Genomic DNA, 20536 nt, shown 5'->3' with positions numbered 1-20536 from the left:
TGATTTCCTAAGAGACAAGGGAGTGAGGCACAGGGAATATTAGCTTGAGCTGGCATCAAGGAGGTTTGCTCGTTCTACTCATAGATCTAACATAGGATGGAGAGGATGGCACTCAGTAACACCGTGCCTCAATTTACCTGGCTGCTGTACAGGGAAATGTTTGAGTTTCAGGTGACTAGGAGGCCCCAACATCTCTGTAGAGGAATTACTATTCAATGCATAAGTGATTTTAGGATTATAATTATATGGCATCCATTCCGCTCTCTAGTATCTGACTAATGGGTGAGAGCCACAGCTTTCGAAAGTACCAAGTTACTGATACTAAAAAAGTCTGATATTGAATTCCATTATGGCAGAAAAAAAAATATTGGCAATGAAATTACCTTTCTAATTGTGTCTCACTCAGACTAACATCGGTTGACATTTCCTGAGTGCGTGCCATGGGGGAAGCAATGCTTTGCCCATAATAATCCATAGTTACTAATCTCTCGGTGCGTGATTGAGAACTGACTGCCGGCCAGGTTCTCTACGGCAGCTCTTCACGTGAGCATGGCCAGCCTCCACCTCTTCATTCCCGTGTCTATGCCTTCCCAGATTTCCCTTTGCCCACCTGGCTCCCATGCGTCATGTAGCTCAAACAGCTCTGACGTTAGCCTACCTTTGTATGTGTCTCTACGTCCACGGCATCTAGCAAAAGAAGACAAGAGATCCCAGTTCCTTTGTGGACACCCACAGGCAAAAAAGAAAAGATTCTCTGTTCCTGAGGGACCGGTTAGAATTTTCATATTCTCTAAATTAAATGTAAATCTCTGGGAAATAATTTGCTTAGATCTTTTGCAACATCCCAGGGGACCTATTTCCAGTTACCTCATGGAGTAGTATTAAATACATACAACTAAATTAAAGTACAAATAATACGCAATAATGCATGAGTAGAGGTCACATTCTCTCCCTCTTTCCTTCCCTCCCTGTCCCTCCCTGAAGATCTCAACTTAAATGTTGTGTTCAAAGGGAAAGCATTTGAACCCTTATCTAAACTGGGTCCTAATGCATCTTTAAGACAACTATGGAAACTCGCAATTATTTGTTGACTTACATACTTATAGCTACCCACCCGCTATCATACAAAATCCTTGAGGGCAGAGAGCCATGCTTTTGCTCTCCATGTGGTTCCCCACAGTCTAGCACAGTGCTTGGCACATTATAGATGCTCAATAAATAATGAGAAAATGATAACAAAGATATATCTTGAGGACCAATTATGATTCATTGTAGGGCTCCAAACAAAGCAATTCTGAGGCTGGAGGAGTTTCATGATGAATGAAAAAGGCAGCATCGGTTCTAAAAGCAGGGTTTCTCGATCTCAATGCTATTGGCATTGGGGCTGGAGAATTCTGTCTCAGGGGCCCATCCTGTGCATGGTAGAAAGTTTGGCAACATGCCCGGCCTTGAGCCACCAGATTCTAGAAGCACCACCACCCCCGTGCACCAAGCCACACCAGCTGTGATGGTCAGAAACACCTCCAGATCCTGCCAAATGCTTCTGGGTGGGGCGAAAATGCTCTCCTCCCCTCTCAGCTGAGAACCACTCACCTGAAGGGTGATGGTGGGGTTGGGTGTTATTTTTGGAGCCACATATTTACCAGTATAACAACAGAACATCATGAGGAGACTAGAATATCAAGGGGGGACCTGTGATACCTTTATGTTCCACTTAAAGATTTTGAAAACCCTGTTCTTAGCACCCTACGCCTTCTAAGAGTCTGAAAGGGTAGAGCTTAGCTTTAGGAAAGCATTGCACATTTATTAACCTTAAAAACATTTTGAGTTAGGAATGCTGCTGTTATGTCTGAAGCCAGGTTTTAATCTGCTTCTTTCCCCAAATAACACCCTCCCTTTCCCTCTATTCAATAACCCCTTTAGGAAGCAAATACTCTGAGGGTCACCACCTACAAGTGAGAAATCATTTACACTTGCTTAGTGATGGGCTGGATGGAACGATACCAAAAAAGTCTATTTTATTAAAGCTTAATATCCAATGTTCAAAATAGAGATAATACCACTCAACCTCCTGTCCTTCTCATGGCTGAGAGCAAAAGAAGAGAAAGTGCTGGCAGAAGTGCTTTGTAAACATAAAGCGATCTGCAAATACCGGCCACTTCCTTCTCTGGGCTTCTGCGGCCCCCACGCACGCCTTCCTCAGTATTGATCACAGGGCACTTCAGTGTCTGATCAACTGCCCCACTATATCCCGAGTCCCTCCAGGGCAGGGCCAATGTTCTGTCCCTCTCTGTCTCTAGAGCTCAGTGTGCTGCCAACCCCCGCGCTGGGGCGCAGACCAAGTGTAAGCATATGGAGTGCAGGATGGATTTATTACCGCCCTCATAAACCCAGCATCCTCTCTCCCTCCTTGTGGTGACAATGGCTCCCCACACTGCATGCCATCTAGGTGGGACCATCCCTCAACGTGCACACCCTCCCCTGGTCAGTGGGGAAAAGGGCCCATTGACGTAAGACATGACCATCAGACTCCTCTAAGGATGTGAATCTTTTTTTTTTTTAAGATTTTATTTATTTATTTGACAGAGATAGAGACAGCCAGCGAGAGAGGGAACACAAGCAGGGGGAGTGGGAGAGGAAGAAGCAGGCTCATAGCGGAGGAGCCTGATGTGGGACTCGATCCCATAACGCCGGGATCACGCCCTGAGCCGAAGGCAGACGCTCAACCGCTGTGCCACCCAGGCACCCCTAAGAATGTGAATCTTGACCAAAGAGACACAGAGAGAGAAAATAGTTGGAGCCAACTGATCCCAACCACAGTACCTTCATGTAACTTCTCTTTAATTCCTGATACCTAACTCTCCCTTGCTGTCCCCGTGCCTGTCTTTCCTGAGATGTGGTTCTCAGGTTTCCTAAGGTTAACCCTATTTGCTTCCATCCAATATTACCCTTGTTGGCTTTGTTTTTTTTTTTTTTTTAACTAACATCTTTTTTCATGAAGATAGAAGGCTTTTTTTAAAATTTTTCATTTAAATTCAATTTAGGTAACATATAGTGTATGATTAGTTTCAGGGGTAGAATTTAGTGATTCGTCAGGTGCAGATAACACCCCGTGCTCATTATATTGAGTGCCCGCCTTAATGCCCATCCCCCAGTTACCCCATCCTTCCACCCACCTCCCCTCCCCTCCAGCAACCCTGTTTATTTCCTTGAGTTAAGAGTCTCTTATGGTTTGCTTCCCTCTCTGTTTTCATCTTATTTTATTTTTCCTTCCCTTGTTATGGTAATTAGACCTGGTCTTTTTTTCTAAGGACCAAAAAACCCAACTGGAGTCCTCACCCCTTGCCTTCTTCCCATGGTTTGCTATTATTTCAGATTCCCTCACTATACCACAGACCATCAATAATCAGACCAGCATAAATCCTAGCATATTACCACTTAAAATATACATCATTGAAATAAATACGTAGTATTTAAAAATGGGGCATAAAGTTTCTGTGGTATGAAAATTAATTCCCACATTTCCCTCTAGCACCATATGTACATATCCGTGGAAACTACACCAGTTTGACACACTATTTGTTCAAACATGACCCATCCTAAGAGAAACTCCTTTCCTTCAGGGTACAGCAATGGATAGGAATCCAGTTTCTCCTGAGTCTCAGTTCCAACTGTACCCAGATCTTTCCATGTAAATACTGAAAGCACGGATTTCAGTGTTTCAGAACTTTCCCTAAAATTCTGCCTTATGGGTTTTACAAAGATGGCAGAGGTCTCAGAGGAGGTGACCTTTCACTATTAAAGTAAGAAATACCTAGACTTAAGTTTATCAGAACAGCATTGCAATTTAATGTGTCACCCTCTGTTTGAGCAAGGAAGGGGACTGTAGGGGCTTTGTAACCGATGGGATTGCATCTAAGCCTGGCGATGCCTACAAGTTAAATTTTATTTATTTAACAAAAATTTTTTTAAAGATCAAAATCACCATGGCAGAATGGTAAGTGGGCTCGCATGAGTTATATATGAAGCTGCAAGTTTCGGACCTCCTGGTTTCACAGTTTGCACCTGAGAACGGAAAGTAAGCACTGCCTTTCTGAATGCACGGGACGGATGGGTAATGGGGCACGTGGATTACTGGAGGGGCTAAGCTGAGACTCCTTTGAATAATCCCCTTACCACTGTAGCTTCCTAGTTAGGTGAACTAACCTCTTCAGCGTCCATTTAAGTATTTCTTCCTCCTAGGACTCATAAGAGGTGGAAATCTGACAGCATGAATGACTTAAACATCTCCCCAGGGTGATTTTCTTCGGTTAAAAACTTTGCCTCTTGGCCCCCATTCTAATGTCAGAGTTTCTTCTCTGCTTGCCACAATGCAGGGATATTTCGTTTCTTGCTCCCACACGGGGTCACATTTCAAAAGATACTACGAAAACCCTGTGCTCGGGGAGCTACTGTGACCTTGAGAGACAAGCATCCTCTGGTGCCTCAGTTTGTGTGATTTAAGGGCAAGATATCCCCTAGGGCTGTTGACAGGGTGGTGCTCCTGGCATGACCTTGAAGCCAGCTGCAGCCAGAAAGCCCCAGATACCTGCACTAGTAGAGACCACCGGGTCCATGCCCTGAGCACGGTGTTGGCTTCAGAAAGCACGTGGAGGGATGGGAAGTGCTAGAGAAGGGAGAGATCCTCTTCCAGTGTATCAATGACCTGATTCCCAAGGTCTCCTTCCCAAAACAAGCTGACAAGCCTTCCCTCCTTACCTATTTGTCTGGAGCCTGAGCCGAGTTTTCCTCTGTAGGGTCTCTGTTCCAGGCCACACTTCCCCATTCAAGGCCAGTCTAGACAGTGGCAGTGTCCGGGCAGCTCAAACAGCCAATCTACTTGTGTTAAATTGGCCCAATGGTACCGGAAATTAATCAGAAAGCATAGTCAACCAGCGAGAGGAGTTTTCTAGACCATTCTAGAAAAGAAAAGTCACACTACCCAGAGGGCCATCACATGGAATCTCGGATCCCGGCAGGAACCCCTTTTGCCTCCCGAATCCCAGGCTTGCCTCCTGCCAGTCACTCCATGTCCTGCTGCCACTCTCCCTCACGCTTGGCAAGGGGAATATGTGGTTTTGGCAAATATGCTTTCAAGTTCCCTGAACACAAACAAGAGAAAAAAAGGCAGAAGAGGAAAGGAAAGGAGAGGGGAAGGAAAGGAAGGGAGGCAGGGGAGAGAGGAGTGGGAGTGTAGTGAAGAAGAAAATAGGAGGAAAGGAGGGGATGCTCTGGGTGGGGTGGAGGGAGGAGCAAAAGGAAAGAAAAAGGAAAAGGGAAGAGTAGGGAAGAGCTAAGAAAGGGCGGGCCAGAGGATCAAGCAGATTTCATTTATTTTCTGCCTAACATACGACTTGTGCCAGGCCTTCGGCACACACTGGCTTAGAGAGGATGGCTGTGGGGTTTATTTTTGTTGTCTAAGTTTTGCTTCCTTCCTTCCTAGAGAGGGACCTTTGGGAGGGGTGCACTCGGGACTCGCCTCGCTTAAACAAGTTCCACCTTCAAATCCAGTCCATAGTCCAGGGAGAAGGGCCTCGCACCTCCCCACTCCGCCAGGCCCAGGCAGCCGAACATGGGCCCTTCTTCGCTGCTGTGGCTGCAGAAGGAGAGCCCATGGGGCATGGAAAGTCTCTGCCTTTTAGTGCCCACCCTTCCAGGAGAGGACCTTGCTGCCAGCAAAGCGATCTTATTGTTTTCCCAAGCATTTTTTTCACCCCTTAATAAATAATGATATTAGGTCTTTGGGGGGAAGGAGGAGAGAACTGCCAATAGGAGATTTAATTTGCTGTAATCAACCCCTCTTAGCATGCAGAGTCACACAGGACGAGTAAAAGAATTAATCTCTACCAGAAAGAACTGCCTCTTCGGCGTTATGAATCTAATCGCTCGCGAGGCTGAGTCGGCGCTCTGGGTTTAGCCGGTGCTCTCAGGAGCAAAACCCACAAGATCAGGTTTCCAATGCGGTCTGAATGGTCCACGTCACTGAATTTGGGGGCCTGCGGACTACAAGGGGAATGGAATGCAAACAGAGGAGCCCTGCCTCTTTGAGACACCCCTGAAATGCTCAGACAGACATGTAGGGAATTAACAAGCTGTGGGCCTCCAGGCTGCCCATGTGAGCCATTCCGTTCTCCAGAATGGACCATCACACCTGCCAATCATATCCGGCGCCCCTATTGTACTTGGGAGATGTGTTTGCTCTGTGCATACTGTTTTATAATCCTCAGAGGTAGGATTTCATAGCCCAGCAATGCTTTTGCCTTTGACATTCTCCTAAGCAGGATTTATTGCTTCCAAGACAGATGCGACTTGAATCGATTATGCCTTTTAAGCAGCCACTCTCGAAAGTGGCCTCCAGGTTCTCTGGAATACTTTGTGCCTGACTTCATTCAACTCCAGACTGATGTCAGAGCATTTCATCATAATCTAATGCTATTAAGAGTCCTCTGGGTGTGGAAGTGAGCAGGCTATTACACCAACCAAGTTAAGGGATGTGGTTACTGGAGAAGCTTTCGTCCTCCTATAGGCTGATCTATTGCACATCTATTAATATCACAAAATGCAGCTAAAGGGAGGGAGGCACACAGAAGTTATGTTCACCTTCTGTTGACCTCCCATTATTGATGAACTTAGAATATGAAATAAGTACATTCATTCGTCTTTGCAATGGAGGTAAGAAGCAATGTCAAACCGTGAATGGAAAATCACTGAATTTCCAAAAATTCTTGATAAAGAGTCTCCTTAGAAATCGCATATCTCTAGCTGTCTCCTTCAAAACGGAAAACTCTATATCACCCCGACCGTATCCAAAATGTTGGGGTTCCTTAGCATTTTATAAATTTGGCAACATTAATCTTACGGAGATGCTCTGAGCCTGGGGGCATTAGGTAACATGATTCTAATTGACTTCAGCCACAGACCTAGGGATAACCACAAATAACGTTTCAAAAAGTTAGTGGTTTGGGGAGAAAAGAAATGAGGGTGGTATTTTTAGACCAAACTAATCACAATTTACCTCATCCTATATTAGTCTGAAAGACAAGAGGGAAGAGCCTTTGAACAAAAGTAGGCAAAAGAAATGGTGGGTCCAGACACCACACACTTCTACCTGACCTTCTGTTTTCTTCCCCCCTCAGGAAGAGGACTCAACCCACCCTCTTTTTAGAGGTGTGACTTTGGGGAATATCCATCGTACCCTGTTCTGTTTTATCTGGCTATGTAAGTGAGAAAATTCTAGCAGGCATTGAGTGGGGATGAGGAGAAAATGAGATAATAGCACAGTTCTACCCAGTAACCACATTATATGGGATATTCTGGCCTCATTAGATAAAAAAGGGGGGAAATTGTGATCAACACCACAAACAATAAAAATTGTCAAACGAATCCAACACTCGGGGGAGGTGTTTTCTTAAGCAATATGGAACATTTCTGAAATCCCATTCTAGAGGCTAGTGAAGGACAGAAAAAAGGTGATTGATTTTTTTTAAATTTCTTTAGCTTTTACAAACTAGAATTTACACAATATCTCTGGAGAATCATTAGGCTAGTTCCCTTGGCTGGGGTGTGAGCTATAGGATTGGGTCCAGGCACTGAGGAAAGCTAATCCTTTCAAGAATAATTTGCCCTCTTTTATTTGGTAAGTTGTTCTACATTTCCCTTCCCCCCCAACCCCTTGAGTCTTAAAATTGGCTGTTAGAGCTTCAGAATCTTTTCTTTTTCCACCAGACAGGCTCAGGAAGAGAGGAGAAGTGGAATGGGCTGCTTATAATAAAGGGGAGAAGGGAGAACCGTGAATAAAAATGAAAGACTTTGCATAATTTGGGTCATCCCAACATAGGGGCTCAATAATCCCATAGGGCAGCTTCAAGCACTGACGGGTGAGAAATGCATTGAAGTCTTGCCAGTGAAAGTCTTACTGGTACCAGATAACACCATGATGGTAGAAACAAGAGAAAAGAAACCACAGTTCAAAATCTGATACAGAGTGGAACGCAGGAAACCGCCAGCCATTCTGACCTCACTGCTGTCCATCAGAAAATAAACTCAGGAGGAAGGCTCTGGAGTAAACAAATACGAAATCATCAAAACCAGAGAACACTTTTGGAAACATTTCTAGATACTGAGGAGGTAGAAATGACAATAAAATCTAGTTCAGCTTGGCTTCGCTAGCATTGAAAACTGTCAATTCTCCTAAAACACCTGGTGTTTGCCTACCAAAATATCTGGAGAGACCCACCAACGAAGCCAGAAGGAGTACATGGGTTACCTTTAAATATTTCAGTAAAATAGTACACAAGGTAAAACCTTGAAGAAGAATCTTAACAAAAGCAAACAATGAGCTAAATGCCTTCTGTAATTAATTCATTGCAAGCATTAAAAAAAAAACCAAAACACACAACAGTGCTGATTCGCTTACTGGTGGTGCATCAAATGTACCAAAATATTCATTAGCTGCTCAGTGATGCTGTTTGGGATACACATTGCTCCACTCCAGAGCCTTCGCCAGCTTTGATGCCTGCCAAGTTTGTATGTAAATGGATTTTTCACTTTTCCAAGGCTAATGAGGGATCTGTTAAATTCTCAGAAACAACACATATATTATTTTAAGCCCTATTACTTTGACTTAAAACCAAGCTATTTTAATACTAGATCCCAAATAATTCCTAATCAGGAATCCAACACCCAGTATTATCAGAATGTCTGCTACACGGCTGTTAACACAAACATGGTTTCCAGTTACGTGTGGTAGTCGAACATTTTCATACAACTTCTATCAAAAAGAACACAAAAAAAGATACCATGGACTCTATGTAAAATTTCTATGTCGATCTCTGTACCTGAGCATCCATTAAGAGGTGTCTCATCAGTATCATGGAACTCTTCAGAGTCTCTTTCTCAGTGGGTAGAAAGGGGTCTTTGTCCTCTTCCAGTGCCTTCGACTTGGTGACAATAAAATGGGATATCTGGTCATTTAGGGTGTGCAATGACTGCACAGCTACAAAAAAGAGAAAGAAGGAGAGAGTGATCAGAACAGGTAACTTTCAAAGAGAAGCTGGCCAGTACTTTTAAAGGGAGAGGTCGGTGTGTGTCTATAAGGTACAACCCAGGCAGGTATCTAGAAACCAGTGCATCCACAAAGCTCTTCAACACATGTGTTTAACAGCTAACTAGTATTTATTGAGCACTCTCCAAATACCAAACCTATGTGGAGTGCTTGGAGATATAATCGTGAGCAAAGGCAGACACAAGGCCCACCCTCATGCAGCGTCCAGTCAGTCCTGTTGAGAAAGCTGAAAAGAAACAAGTGAGGGAACACTTCCAGGAAGATGACTTTGTGGCAAGTGTGTGTAAATTACAGAGGTCTGCAGAGCATGAGGGGACAGCCCTCGAGTAGATTTACATTTATGGTAATATACTTGGCTACTTTACCTCTAAGCAGATGGCCTTCATCATTAAAGTATATGAAGGGACAAAGGCCATGTTTTCCAGCCAGTGCCACACATGTGCTAGGAGGATTATTATCTCTCTATAATTCATGTAGTGCTTGCCTTCTGACCTGCTATAAATTTTAAGATTTCACTTATTTATTATGCTTGTTGCCTCTTCCTCTCCTTTCTCTACAGTGCAGTCAGTGAGAGCAGAGATTTTTTTTTTAATCTTTGTTTATGGCTATATCCCCAACAATTAGGGGAGGGACTAGCGAATAGGAGGTGCTCAATAAATATTATTAAATTAATTTCCTTATTTTTTCTTGAATTCAAATTCAAATTTCTTTTCTTATAGATTTCCTTATAAATTTAAGGGAAATCTATCCTCTTGAACCAAGAATAAGTAAAGCCTAGACATTCTCAGGAAAACCACTGTACCAACCACAATTCTGAAGATGAAAGTTATCATCAAAAACTAGTATACAATAGAATAACTCTGAGCACTTCGCTTCTGACTAGGAGGGAGTAAGAGGGTTCAGATTACCCTCTTGCTATAAATAACTAGAAAACTGCTTGATATCTTCCAAACAGGTATTTTTAGACTTTGAACAACAGACAGCACAATACTGTGATCCTTTAGAAAAGGGGAGGAAAAAAAAGTTGAGTCCAATCATCACCAGGCATTCTACAAAAAAAAGGGATGGCCAGGCTTCAGCATAGGAACAGAAACCCAAGGACAGCCTGGTGAACTCACTGAATTGAGAAGACAGAGACTGGAATGGCTACCTTCGCTCAGTCTGCAAGACAAAGAAGTGGAGAGGAGGGGGTTGCATAGAGATCTCCAGAAATCTGCACAGGGTTCCCTTTGAGTTGTTGGCTGACTATCATCCTGTGTGTGAGTACCTATGGGACCTGGCAAGAAAAAAATTCCAGGAGAGAAGAGTTATAGTCTGGGCAGCTGCAAGCCAAATAATTCCAAGAGGTCTCACAGGGCCACAAATTGCACGCTCACCAGCCAGAGTGGATGGGCCTTGCTGGAATTCGGGGCACATTCAGTAAAGATTCCAGAAGGATCAGGCTTTAGAAATGAAGCTAAATGATCCACAGAATAAAGGCTACTCTAGGCCTATCCAAAAATAGTTTAAAAGTAAGCCCTGAAAGAATCAAGCAGATATGCAAGTAACTAAAATACCTGCCAGAAAAAAATGGAGCATCTTGTGTGTGTGTAGAAAAATCTAGCACCCTAAAATGCAAAATTCATAATGCTCAGTATTCAATAAAAAATTACCAGATATGTAAAGAAGCAAGAAAGTGTGACTCATAGCCTGGAGAAAAATCAGTATATAGAAACAGACCCAGAAATAACAAGTGATAGTATTAGCAAACATGGCTATTAAAACAGCTATTATGGATATGTTTTGCTTGTTCAAAGTTGTGAAATAAAACACGATTATAATGAGGAGAAAAACAGAATATTTAAATCAGAACCAAATGGAGCTTCTAGGACTGAAAAATGCAATATCTTAAATGAAATTTTTGCTGAATGAGATTAATAGCAGATTAAACAATGCAGAAGACCAGTGAACTTAAAATTATAGTAATAAAACTCTCTAGAATGAATGAACAGAGCCTCTTTGACAATATATAGTGGTCTGACATACACGCACTTGGAGTCTGGGGGTGGGGTGGGGGCAGGGACAGAAACAATATTTGAAGAAATAATGGACAGAGTGTTTTCCAAATTTGATAAAATCATAAACATACAAATACAAGGATCTCAATAAACCCCAAACAGGACAAGCACAAAGAAAATGGCACCAAGACACATTCTACTCAAATTGCTAAACACGCGTGCACGTGGGCGCGCACACACACACACACAGAATGAGAAAGAGAAAATCTTAAAATCAGCCAGGAAAAAAAAAAAGGCATATTTCATTCAGAGGGACAAAAGAATGATGTCAGACTTGTCATAAGAATCTATGGAAATCAGAAGATAATCTGTGCATCTTAAAAATACTAAAAGAAAAAAGGCACCTGTCAACCTAGAGTTCTATAACCAACAATATCTTTCAGTAATGAAGTTAAAATAATGACTTTTTTTAGTTAAACAAAAGTTGAGAGAACTCACCATCAATAGACTTTCACTAAAAGAAATGTCAAAGGAATCTCTTTAGGCAGAAAGAAAACGGCATTAGAGGGAAACTTTTATTTACAAAACTGTAAAAAAGAATCCTTGAAAAGAGCAACATGTAACATAAAAACATTTTCTTTCTCATCTTTTAATTCTTTTAAAAGATAATGGATGGTTGAAAGCAAAATGATAATGTATTGTGGGGTTGAAAACATATGTAAAAGTAAAACATATGACACACAAAGAATGAGAATGTTCACAAATACATAAAATGTTACATCATCTGAAGGTGGACTGTGTTGTTAGATAGCATATTGTAAATCCTATAGTAAGTACTACAAATAATAGATAATAAATAAATAAATGAAGGTTTTGAACTATGGAGAATCAAACTTGGAAAACAGAGCATAGTGTTGCAACTACAAGCCACAGAGTAGAAAGAATATATGATATGACATCAGAGCAGTACCTTACTGCACAGGAAGACTCTCAGATCCTGTCCTAGCCTGGAGGAGGACTTTGACCCAGGAAGAGAGAGATGAACGAGAAAGTATAGGGCCTGATTCCTGCCTCTCCTGAATCTTCGTTCTCCAAAGGAGATGGTTAGAAGCACCAGATAGATTTGGGGATTTGAAAGCTGAAGTGACTTAACGTCTTATATTCTGCCCTAGGCATCTGAGCGGGGCAATCTTTCAGTATGTATGTCAATATGAGGCACCCAGTATTTGCATAGAAATGATAACCACATGGCCTTCTAGGTCAGAGAGGATCTGAGGTAGCATTACGGCCTTACCACCGTCATCCCCCAACCTCCGGTCTTTTCTAGCATCCTGGGGGATGAAGACATTTCCACTGAGTCCTGAAGTGTCCAGAGGAAGATTCATGGAGCAGACACACATCCCCAAGACAGGACAACACATAAGCCTCCTGAGAACCCAAAAAGAAGGGAAAGAGGGTAGAGAGAGCAATTTGAATTTATCTGCCATCTACCCAGAAAAGATACTAAGTTTTCAACCAGAAGTGACTGAGCTACCAACAGTGGAAATGTGGGCTCCAGATCTAAGCTGAGTTCTATTGCAGAAAGTTAAAAACAGTAACAACAAATGACTTTTTCAGTGTGACCGTAAATTTTTAAACCCTCTATATTTCTTGCCAACAGGAAAGTTGGGGCACAGGTAAGGAGAGTAATTGAGTAGGCATCCAAAGTCAAGACCAGAGTCAAGGACCAATCTCTGGATGACTCGTGCTACATTTTCCACCACCATCCTGCCTTCCCTCCCCTTATCTCCCAATACATGGACATACTGTTGTTTCCCTAAGACATTCTGAGGATACTTCAGCTCCCACGCTCTTCACTTACAGACACACAGACATGGCTATCAACCAAACTCCTTACATTCCTTCCTGGAAAGGAAAAATTACTGTCAATGCTTTCCACTCCAACTAGGCCAGTGAAATTTGGGTTCTCAAAATGCTTCCAGTACAGCTCTCTCTATTCTTGTTCCAGAAAATTAAGGCTCTAAAATATGCTCTAAACTTCACTTTGTTCTAAATTCAAAAGACAAACTGAAAGAGGTAAGCACTCCCTCCTCTGCTCCAAGAATAGACACTTCCATTAAAGAATCTACCATATTGTATTACAATTGCTTAAAAATCCATCCGCGGTAGCTTTAATGATTAGTTCCAAAACTCCTCTCTGAACCTATTCCTACAGAACCCCCCCCACCAGTGACCTGGAGAGAAACATACTTCCTGCCTTACATAACATCAGGTTTTTCCAAGTGACTTGCTTTGGCCAATTAAATGTGAGTAGACCTGAGTGATGCCATGTCCAAGCAGAAGCTGTAAGAGCAATTTTGTGGTTCCACTCTTACTCTTCTCCCTTTGCCATGAGAACAGCTCAGATCCCAGAATGTAGTTTACTACGTTTACTACTGAAAAACACCAAAATTGGCGGAGGGGGGGGTTGCGGTATTTGTTACTGGAGCATAGCCTAGTGAATGTGGTTTCATAGTCTCCGGACTAGACGGTGACTCTTTTGAAGGCAAGAGTAGAATTTTGTTCACCATTTATCAAGGGTGTTTAGCAAAGGAAAGCCACTTGGGAAATGTTTATTGAATGAATTAATATAGCTGGTTTGACAGGACAGGTCCTAAAGCCAGCTGGCTTGGGTCTCAATCCTGCCTGCCCCTCTGACTAGCTATAATAATAATAATAATAATAATGACAACAATTACGGTTTACTGAGTGCCTATCACATGTCAGGGGTTTTTAAAACCTTTGAGCAGAAGGATGAGTCATGAATAATGTGGGCCCTAGGGTCAGAAGGCTGAACCATCCCCAGCTCTGACATTTATTAAGTAGGTGAATTTGAACAAGTTAGGTTACATCCCACAGTGCTCAGTGTATTGTAAGTTCCCAATGAATGTTGGCTGCTGTTATTGTTAAAGATCTATTAGAGATATGCGGAATCTGACGCTCAGAGAGGTTTACGCAACAGAGAGGAGACCCTAGGCCGTAACTCTCCAGTGCCTGCTCTCACCATCTTGCCATGATGCCACACTTTGGATCCAGAATGACGTCATTAGAGACAACACCACAAGTGGGGTGTTATACCATCAACACCAGCCAAGTGGGACACAATAAAAGTAAGGGCAGAGAACACATCTAGCCTTTTTTTATTTTTAAGCAAATGTGAAATAAGCAGATGGCAAGAGTGCCTGGCACACAGTAAACAATGCATGTGCTAAAAATGGCTAGGATTGGAGCACCCTTCTCGGGTGCCTCCTTACCTGTATTCCTTGCACCTTTTCTCTCCGTCACATGGTTCGGGCACTGGTGATAATAATTAGCAGTAGTAGGAATATTATGGGCGACTCTTTGGCAAGCCCTGTGCTCCCTCTGTAACAGGCACTGCCTCAATTAATCACCATGACAATTCTACTGAAGTAAGTGCTATTATTCACGCTCCTAGTTTACAAGCGAAGGAACTCCGATGAAGTGACTCACCCAAGATTAGGTATCTAGTGGGTGAGGGAGGCAGGATTCATACCTGGGCAGAGCCTGTGCTCCTAATCCCTACATTATACTGCCCCCACCCTGCAGACCACTTGCTGCTTTATTCCCCTCCCACTGCTCTTCCTGGGCTAACCCAGCCGCCTGTCTGGTCCCCCACATCCTCCCACACAATTCCACTTCCCTTAGAACACAGCCAAGGGGCTCCTGCTGATGCATTTCCACCTAGGGCACCACATAGAGCTAGCCTCGAAGTCCAGTGACAGACTGGGCATGCAGCATCACCTGGTGAGCCCCTCTACCTTCCCAGGTGAAGAAATGGGCCAGTAAGATTACCCAGCTCCCTGAAGATGCTGCGGCAGTTTGAGAGTGTTGGCTCTGAAGCTCGTCTCCCTGGGTCTCAGTGCTGTCTGCGCCTCCAACTGTATAACCTGGGATGGGTTCCTGGACCCCTCTGTGTTCCCATCTGTAAATGGGGACTATAACAGGAACTCCTACACAGAGTTATCTGTGAATTAAATGAGGCAATTTGCATAAAGCACATGACACAGGCTCTGTCACGTGATAATTATGTATCAAGCTTTAACTATTATGCTTATTATCCCACAGTTTATACCTCAAGTCTCTAACTTGCTGATGTTCACTGGTTGCTATGTTTATAACCGAGGATAATCATTAACTCCTCGTTACACAAATCTGCCAAGATGGTCTGGATGGTTTATTTCTTCACTGCAGGCTGAGACCCATTTACTCAAAAGCCAGCAGGTGCCAAACTGAAATTTTGACACATCCACTTGTGTTAAATATAGCCCAAATAGGCAGATTTTTAGCTATTTAGAGCCTGTCTGCTTTGCAGGCTCCACAAGACTGCACCCAGTATCTGCTAGCTATAGATAAGGCAAGCCCGGGAGCATAGAGACCCTAAGCCACTGCTGCTCTCTGACCCACACAATCCCCATCGTGCTGCTAGGCGACATCACCTAGATGCAGAAGTCCCCTGTAGGACCCCCCTCTCCTCTGGCAGCTCCCTTGCCCTCCTCTCCTGCTCTTCAGGAAGGTCACCTGCTGTGAGGGACTTCCTGGCACCCAAAACCTGTCAAAGCCTCACCCAATAAAGCCTGTGTGTGCTACTGCCATCTAGTGGTCATTTTCCTTGATGCGCCCCCAGATCCTTCGAACCCCCTACATTTCATTTTGTGATCCCCGTTACAAATTGTCTAGTGCTTCGTACACAATGAAAACTTAATAACTGCAAGTTGACTGACTGGAAGGAATGACAACAGGGAGGAATAGCCTCCCCCTTGTGTCTGTGTGTGGACCTCATCTTCAAAGCACGTCACCCTGTGTTTTTCGGCTTGTGTCATGGGTACGTTATGTGTGTCTGGTTAGCATCTATTTCCACTGTGTTCTCATAAAAGAAACTGTCTCTCCTTTTCCTGGAAACACAATCCCCACTTGAAGTTCATGTAGGGCTGGTCCTATTCTGAGGTCCACACAGTCCAGACCCGGCCCATCCAGGCTTTGCATTTCCCTGGCAACAGTAGCTGGCTCAGGAGAAGGCATGTGACCTAAATGTGGCCAGTCAGACTTAACCCCAGGACTATTTGATAGAACTATTAAAGAAAGAGGCAGAGTCTCTTTTTCCGTTGTGATTGCTACACTGTTAGAAGTACAGAGCAGCTGGTGGCCTTTGTAGCGATCATTTGAGGAGCCCCCCACTCACCCACCCACCTGAGAATAAAATCACCTGAGCAGAGAGACAGTTATCATTGACAAACAGGGAAAGAGATTTCCGGCCGTATCATTACAGCATCAGGATTCAGCCACGGACTTCTCATTTACATGGGTCAGCAAATTCCCTTTTCATTAGCCCCTCTGGGTTGAGTTTCTGTCATTTGCAATCAAGAAGTCCTGATTACTATAAAGAAGCCTGTACTTTCCTTATTGCGATAGTTATTTATGTGATTATTTCTTTAAGTTATTTATGTGCCTGCCTTCCTCTGCAGATTAAAGTGATTTTAAATTTTGTGTTGATTCCCCCCACTGAGAGGTAAAGTATAAATCTCCTCCCATGAGTTTGGCTGGCTTTAATGACATGGTTCACCACTTGTAAGGGGCAGAAGTGACATTCTGGGACTTCTAAAGCAAGGTCATAAGAGGTCTTACAGCTCCTACTCATTATTTTGGAACACTTGCTCTGGGAAAAGCTATCTGCCAAGTCTGACTGCCGTGAGACTACCACGCTTGAAGCAAGCCCACACACATAGACTACATGGAGAAAGAAAGAGATGCCCGGCCAGCCTGAGCTCTTCCAAGCAGCTAGCCAGACCAGGGTCCAGATCTCTGAATAAAGAAGCCACCTTGAATATTCTGATCCTAGAGGGGGCAACATAGAGAAGACCAAGGAATCTAGCCATCCACCATAACTGATGCTTTAGACACATACCCCTGGCCATCTCTACCATTCAAGTCACCCAAGATATGACCCCGCCACTCTGGAGCAGGGCTGAACCACTGCTCTACACCATAGCCAAATTCCTGGCCCACAAAACTGTGAGCATGATAAGGTATTGACTTATACTATTCAGTGTGGGGACGGATCGTTATGCAACACTACAATAGCATAAGACCTTCACTAAGTATAGGTTCCCAGAGGCCAGCAACAGTGTTTACTCAATTCATCACTATGTACCCAGCATCTGACACATAGTAGTGCTTGAACAAACAAATATTTGTCCAAAAGAATGTTAAAAAAAAAAGAATAAGTGAAAGAAAAGGCAACTTCACCCCATTCTGTCCCCTCTGCCACCCCATCATAATACCCTAGAATCGGCCATTATGTACACTCTGCTCCATCTGGCATATAAACATCTCAACCAAATAATACTGTTCTTAAAATGTATGATGGATTATGGGATGAAGAGCCATATATATGCTTTCTTACCTACCTGAGGTTAGGAAATTGAGTAATAAAACCAGTTTACTTGGTTGGTGGCTTGGAATGTGAAATGATGTTAAATTTATTGCATGTTATTCTGCTCTACAAATTTGAAGAAACACGTATTTCTATAGCAGGCTTATTTATATAAAGCGCTCATTTGAATTTCACTGTACATTAATGAGTATTTAGGTTTCAGATAAGGATGGCACATTCATGGGTTGGTGGAAGAAAAAAATAACAAGTTTCAACATTTTGTGTCATTAGCAAAAATAGAAGGTACACATAAAATTTCTTAATGTTTTCAGAAGAGGAATAACAGCTTACCATACTGTGCCTCTATTTTTATAGATAAGATGAAGTATAAAACATGAAATAATAATAATATGACCCTAAACACTCATTTTATGCAGACGAGACCAGATGTCACTGAGATGGGCCATTGTACATTTTTATAGAAAAAAATACACCAAATAAATCATATCATGGGGCACAGCCTTGCCACCAGAAGCTCCATGGATTTTATGATCTTGTCATTTATATGGTCCATAGATATGAACTAATGATCAAATTTATCCCTACATGTTAAACAACCTTTGCTTTTCGTGTATCTCAAATTCTGTGACATATTTTGCATTAAAATGCTCACAAGTTTCCAGCTCTTGCTTTAATATGGTCTCATTAAATAAATGAAGCCTAAATAATTCAGGTATTTTTTCCCCCGTTGTTATAATAAAACTCATTCTGCAAGTCAAAAGATGATGCTGGAGGAGAGGATGTGGAATTGAAACCCTCGTATGTCGCCGCTGGGAATGTAAAATGCTGCAGCCGCTGTGGAAAACAGGCTGGCAGTTTCTCAATAAGTTAAACTCAGAAAGTTAAAGAATGTCAGTAAGTTAAAGAATTTCCAGGGCACCTGGGTGGCTCGGTTGGTTGAGCGTCTGCCTTCGGCTCAGGTCAGGATCCCAGGGTCCTGGGATCAAGCCCCTCGTCAGGGTCCCTGCTCAATGGGGAGTCTGCTTCTCCCTTTCACTCTCCCTCTGTTCTCTCTCTCTCTCTCTCAAATAAATAAATAAAATCTTAAAAAAACAAAAAGAATTTCCACATGAACCAGCAATTCTACTCTTAGGTAAATAACTCAAAGAACTGAAAGCAGGTGTCCAAGCGACACTTGCCCAAGAGCATTCACAGCAGCCGAAGGTGAAAATGACCCACACGTCCGTCAGCGGACGAGCGGATATGCAAAATATGGTAAACACACAACAGACTATGATTCATCCATAAAAAGGAATGACGTTCATGCTCTCGCATGCTACATGTGTCATACATGCTCTCACATGCTACATGCTCATGCTCTCACATGCTACATGTGTCATACATGCTCTCACATGCTACGTGTTCATGCTCTCGCATGCTACATGTGTCACACATGCTCTCACATGCTACATGTTCATGCTCTCGCATGCTACATGTGTCACACATGCTCTCACATGCTACATGTTCATGCTCTCACATGCTACATGTGTCATACATGCTCTCACATGCTACATGTTCATGCTCTCACATGCTACATGTGTCATACATGCTCACACATGTTGTGTGTTCATGCTCTCGCATGTTACATGTGTCACATGCTCTCACATGCTACATGTTCACGCTCTCACATGCTACATGTGTCGTACATGCACTCACATGCTACATGTTCATGCTCTCGCATGCTACATGTGTCGTACATGCTCTCACACGCTACATGTTCACGCTCTCAGATGCTACATGTGTCACACATGCTCTCACATGCTACATGTTCATGCTCTCACATGCTACATGTGTTGTACATGCTCTCACATGCTACGTGTTCATGCTCTCGTATGCTACATGTGTCATAAATGCTATAACACAATGAACCTCAAAAACACAGACTCAGTGAAAGAAGCCACAAAAAGCTACACATTGAAAGATGACGTTTATACGAAATGTCTAGAACAGGCAAATTCACAGAAACAAAGCAGATTAGTGGCTCCCAGGGGATGGATGGAGGCGGGAGTGACAGGGTTTTCTTTCGTGGTGATGAAAATATTCTGGTCTTAGGTAGTGGTGAGGGTTGCATAACATTGTGAGTGTATTCCACTGAATTTTGCTCTTCAGAATGGTGAAACAGTAAATCTTATGTTAGGTCTATTTTACCACAATTAAAAAAAAAAGTTGGGCAGCCAGCTCAAGATCACAGACCTAAAAAAATAAAACCAAAACCCGATATTGGAACACGGAAGGACGACAATGTTGACCCCACATCTGGAGTCTAACGGACAAATGCAGACAGGATCCCGTAGGTAACCTTGGCACCGCCGGAAAAGATATATGTTACATAACCGGTCAGTTTCAAAAGGAAGCAACAAAATAAACCCTTCAGACCAAGGATTCTACATGCTGAAATGAATCTACAGCCAAGTTCCCTAAATGGCTCCGTTTGCAAGAGACTGGAGTTATGTCGCAGGTGCTGAGAAAGGCATGTGGATTCACAGAAGAAGTGACAAGGCAGGCCATGACAAGTGCAGTGACAGCATGTACAGTGATGTGGAGGAAGGCGGGCAAGGTGGTGACAGAATCAGGCTCTGACGGAGCCCATAGGGCTTGACAGCATCCCAGAGGGGAGGTGTGGTTCCGGCCACACCTTGGAAGATTCATGTGACTCAAACCCATGGCCAGGGAGAAGCTTAGGGGAGGTTCAGCCTGCCTCCCATTGAAGGCAACATGCCTTTGAAGAGGCATGGGCTTTGGAGTCAGCTACCCTGAGTTCCAATCCCGCCTCCATCTGTTACTAGCTGTGCACGCTTGGGGAGGTGACCTCCCTTCTCTGGGCATCTCTTGTCTCATCGCTCACAGGGAGATAAGCCATGTCTGCTTCAGAGTAATGAAGCCTAAAGTCATTAATGCAAATACGGTCTTAGAACCGTGCCTGGCCTACAGTTAGTGTTCAGGGAG

The 20536-nt window shown here is 43.3% G+C and overlaps 1 protein-coding gene across 1 annotated transcript in view; it reads right to left on the bottom strand.

The window, feature by feature from the left end:
• The window catches only part of LOC117804361 (putative uncharacterized protein C1orf196), a 275627-nt gene that overhangs the window by 10263 nt on the left and 244828 nt on the right, over positions 1 to 20536 (bottom strand). The window contains exon 2 of the mRNA XM_034671242.1: positions 8877 to 9034. Coding sequence (XP_034527133.1) covers positions 8877 to 9034 — 158 coding nt within the window. The remainder of the gene's footprint in view (positions 1 to 8876; positions 9035 to 20536) is intronic.

This window comes from Ailuropoda melanoleuca, chromosome 11, assembly GCF_002007445.2.
Source record: "Ailuropoda melanoleuca isolate Jingjing chromosome 11, ASM200744v2, whole genome shotgun sequence".
NCBI classification, from domain to species: Eukaryota; Metazoa; Chordata; class Mammalia; order Carnivora; family Ursidae; genus Ailuropoda; species Ailuropoda melanoleuca.
This window is presented reverse-complemented; position numbering and strand designations above follow the sequence as displayed.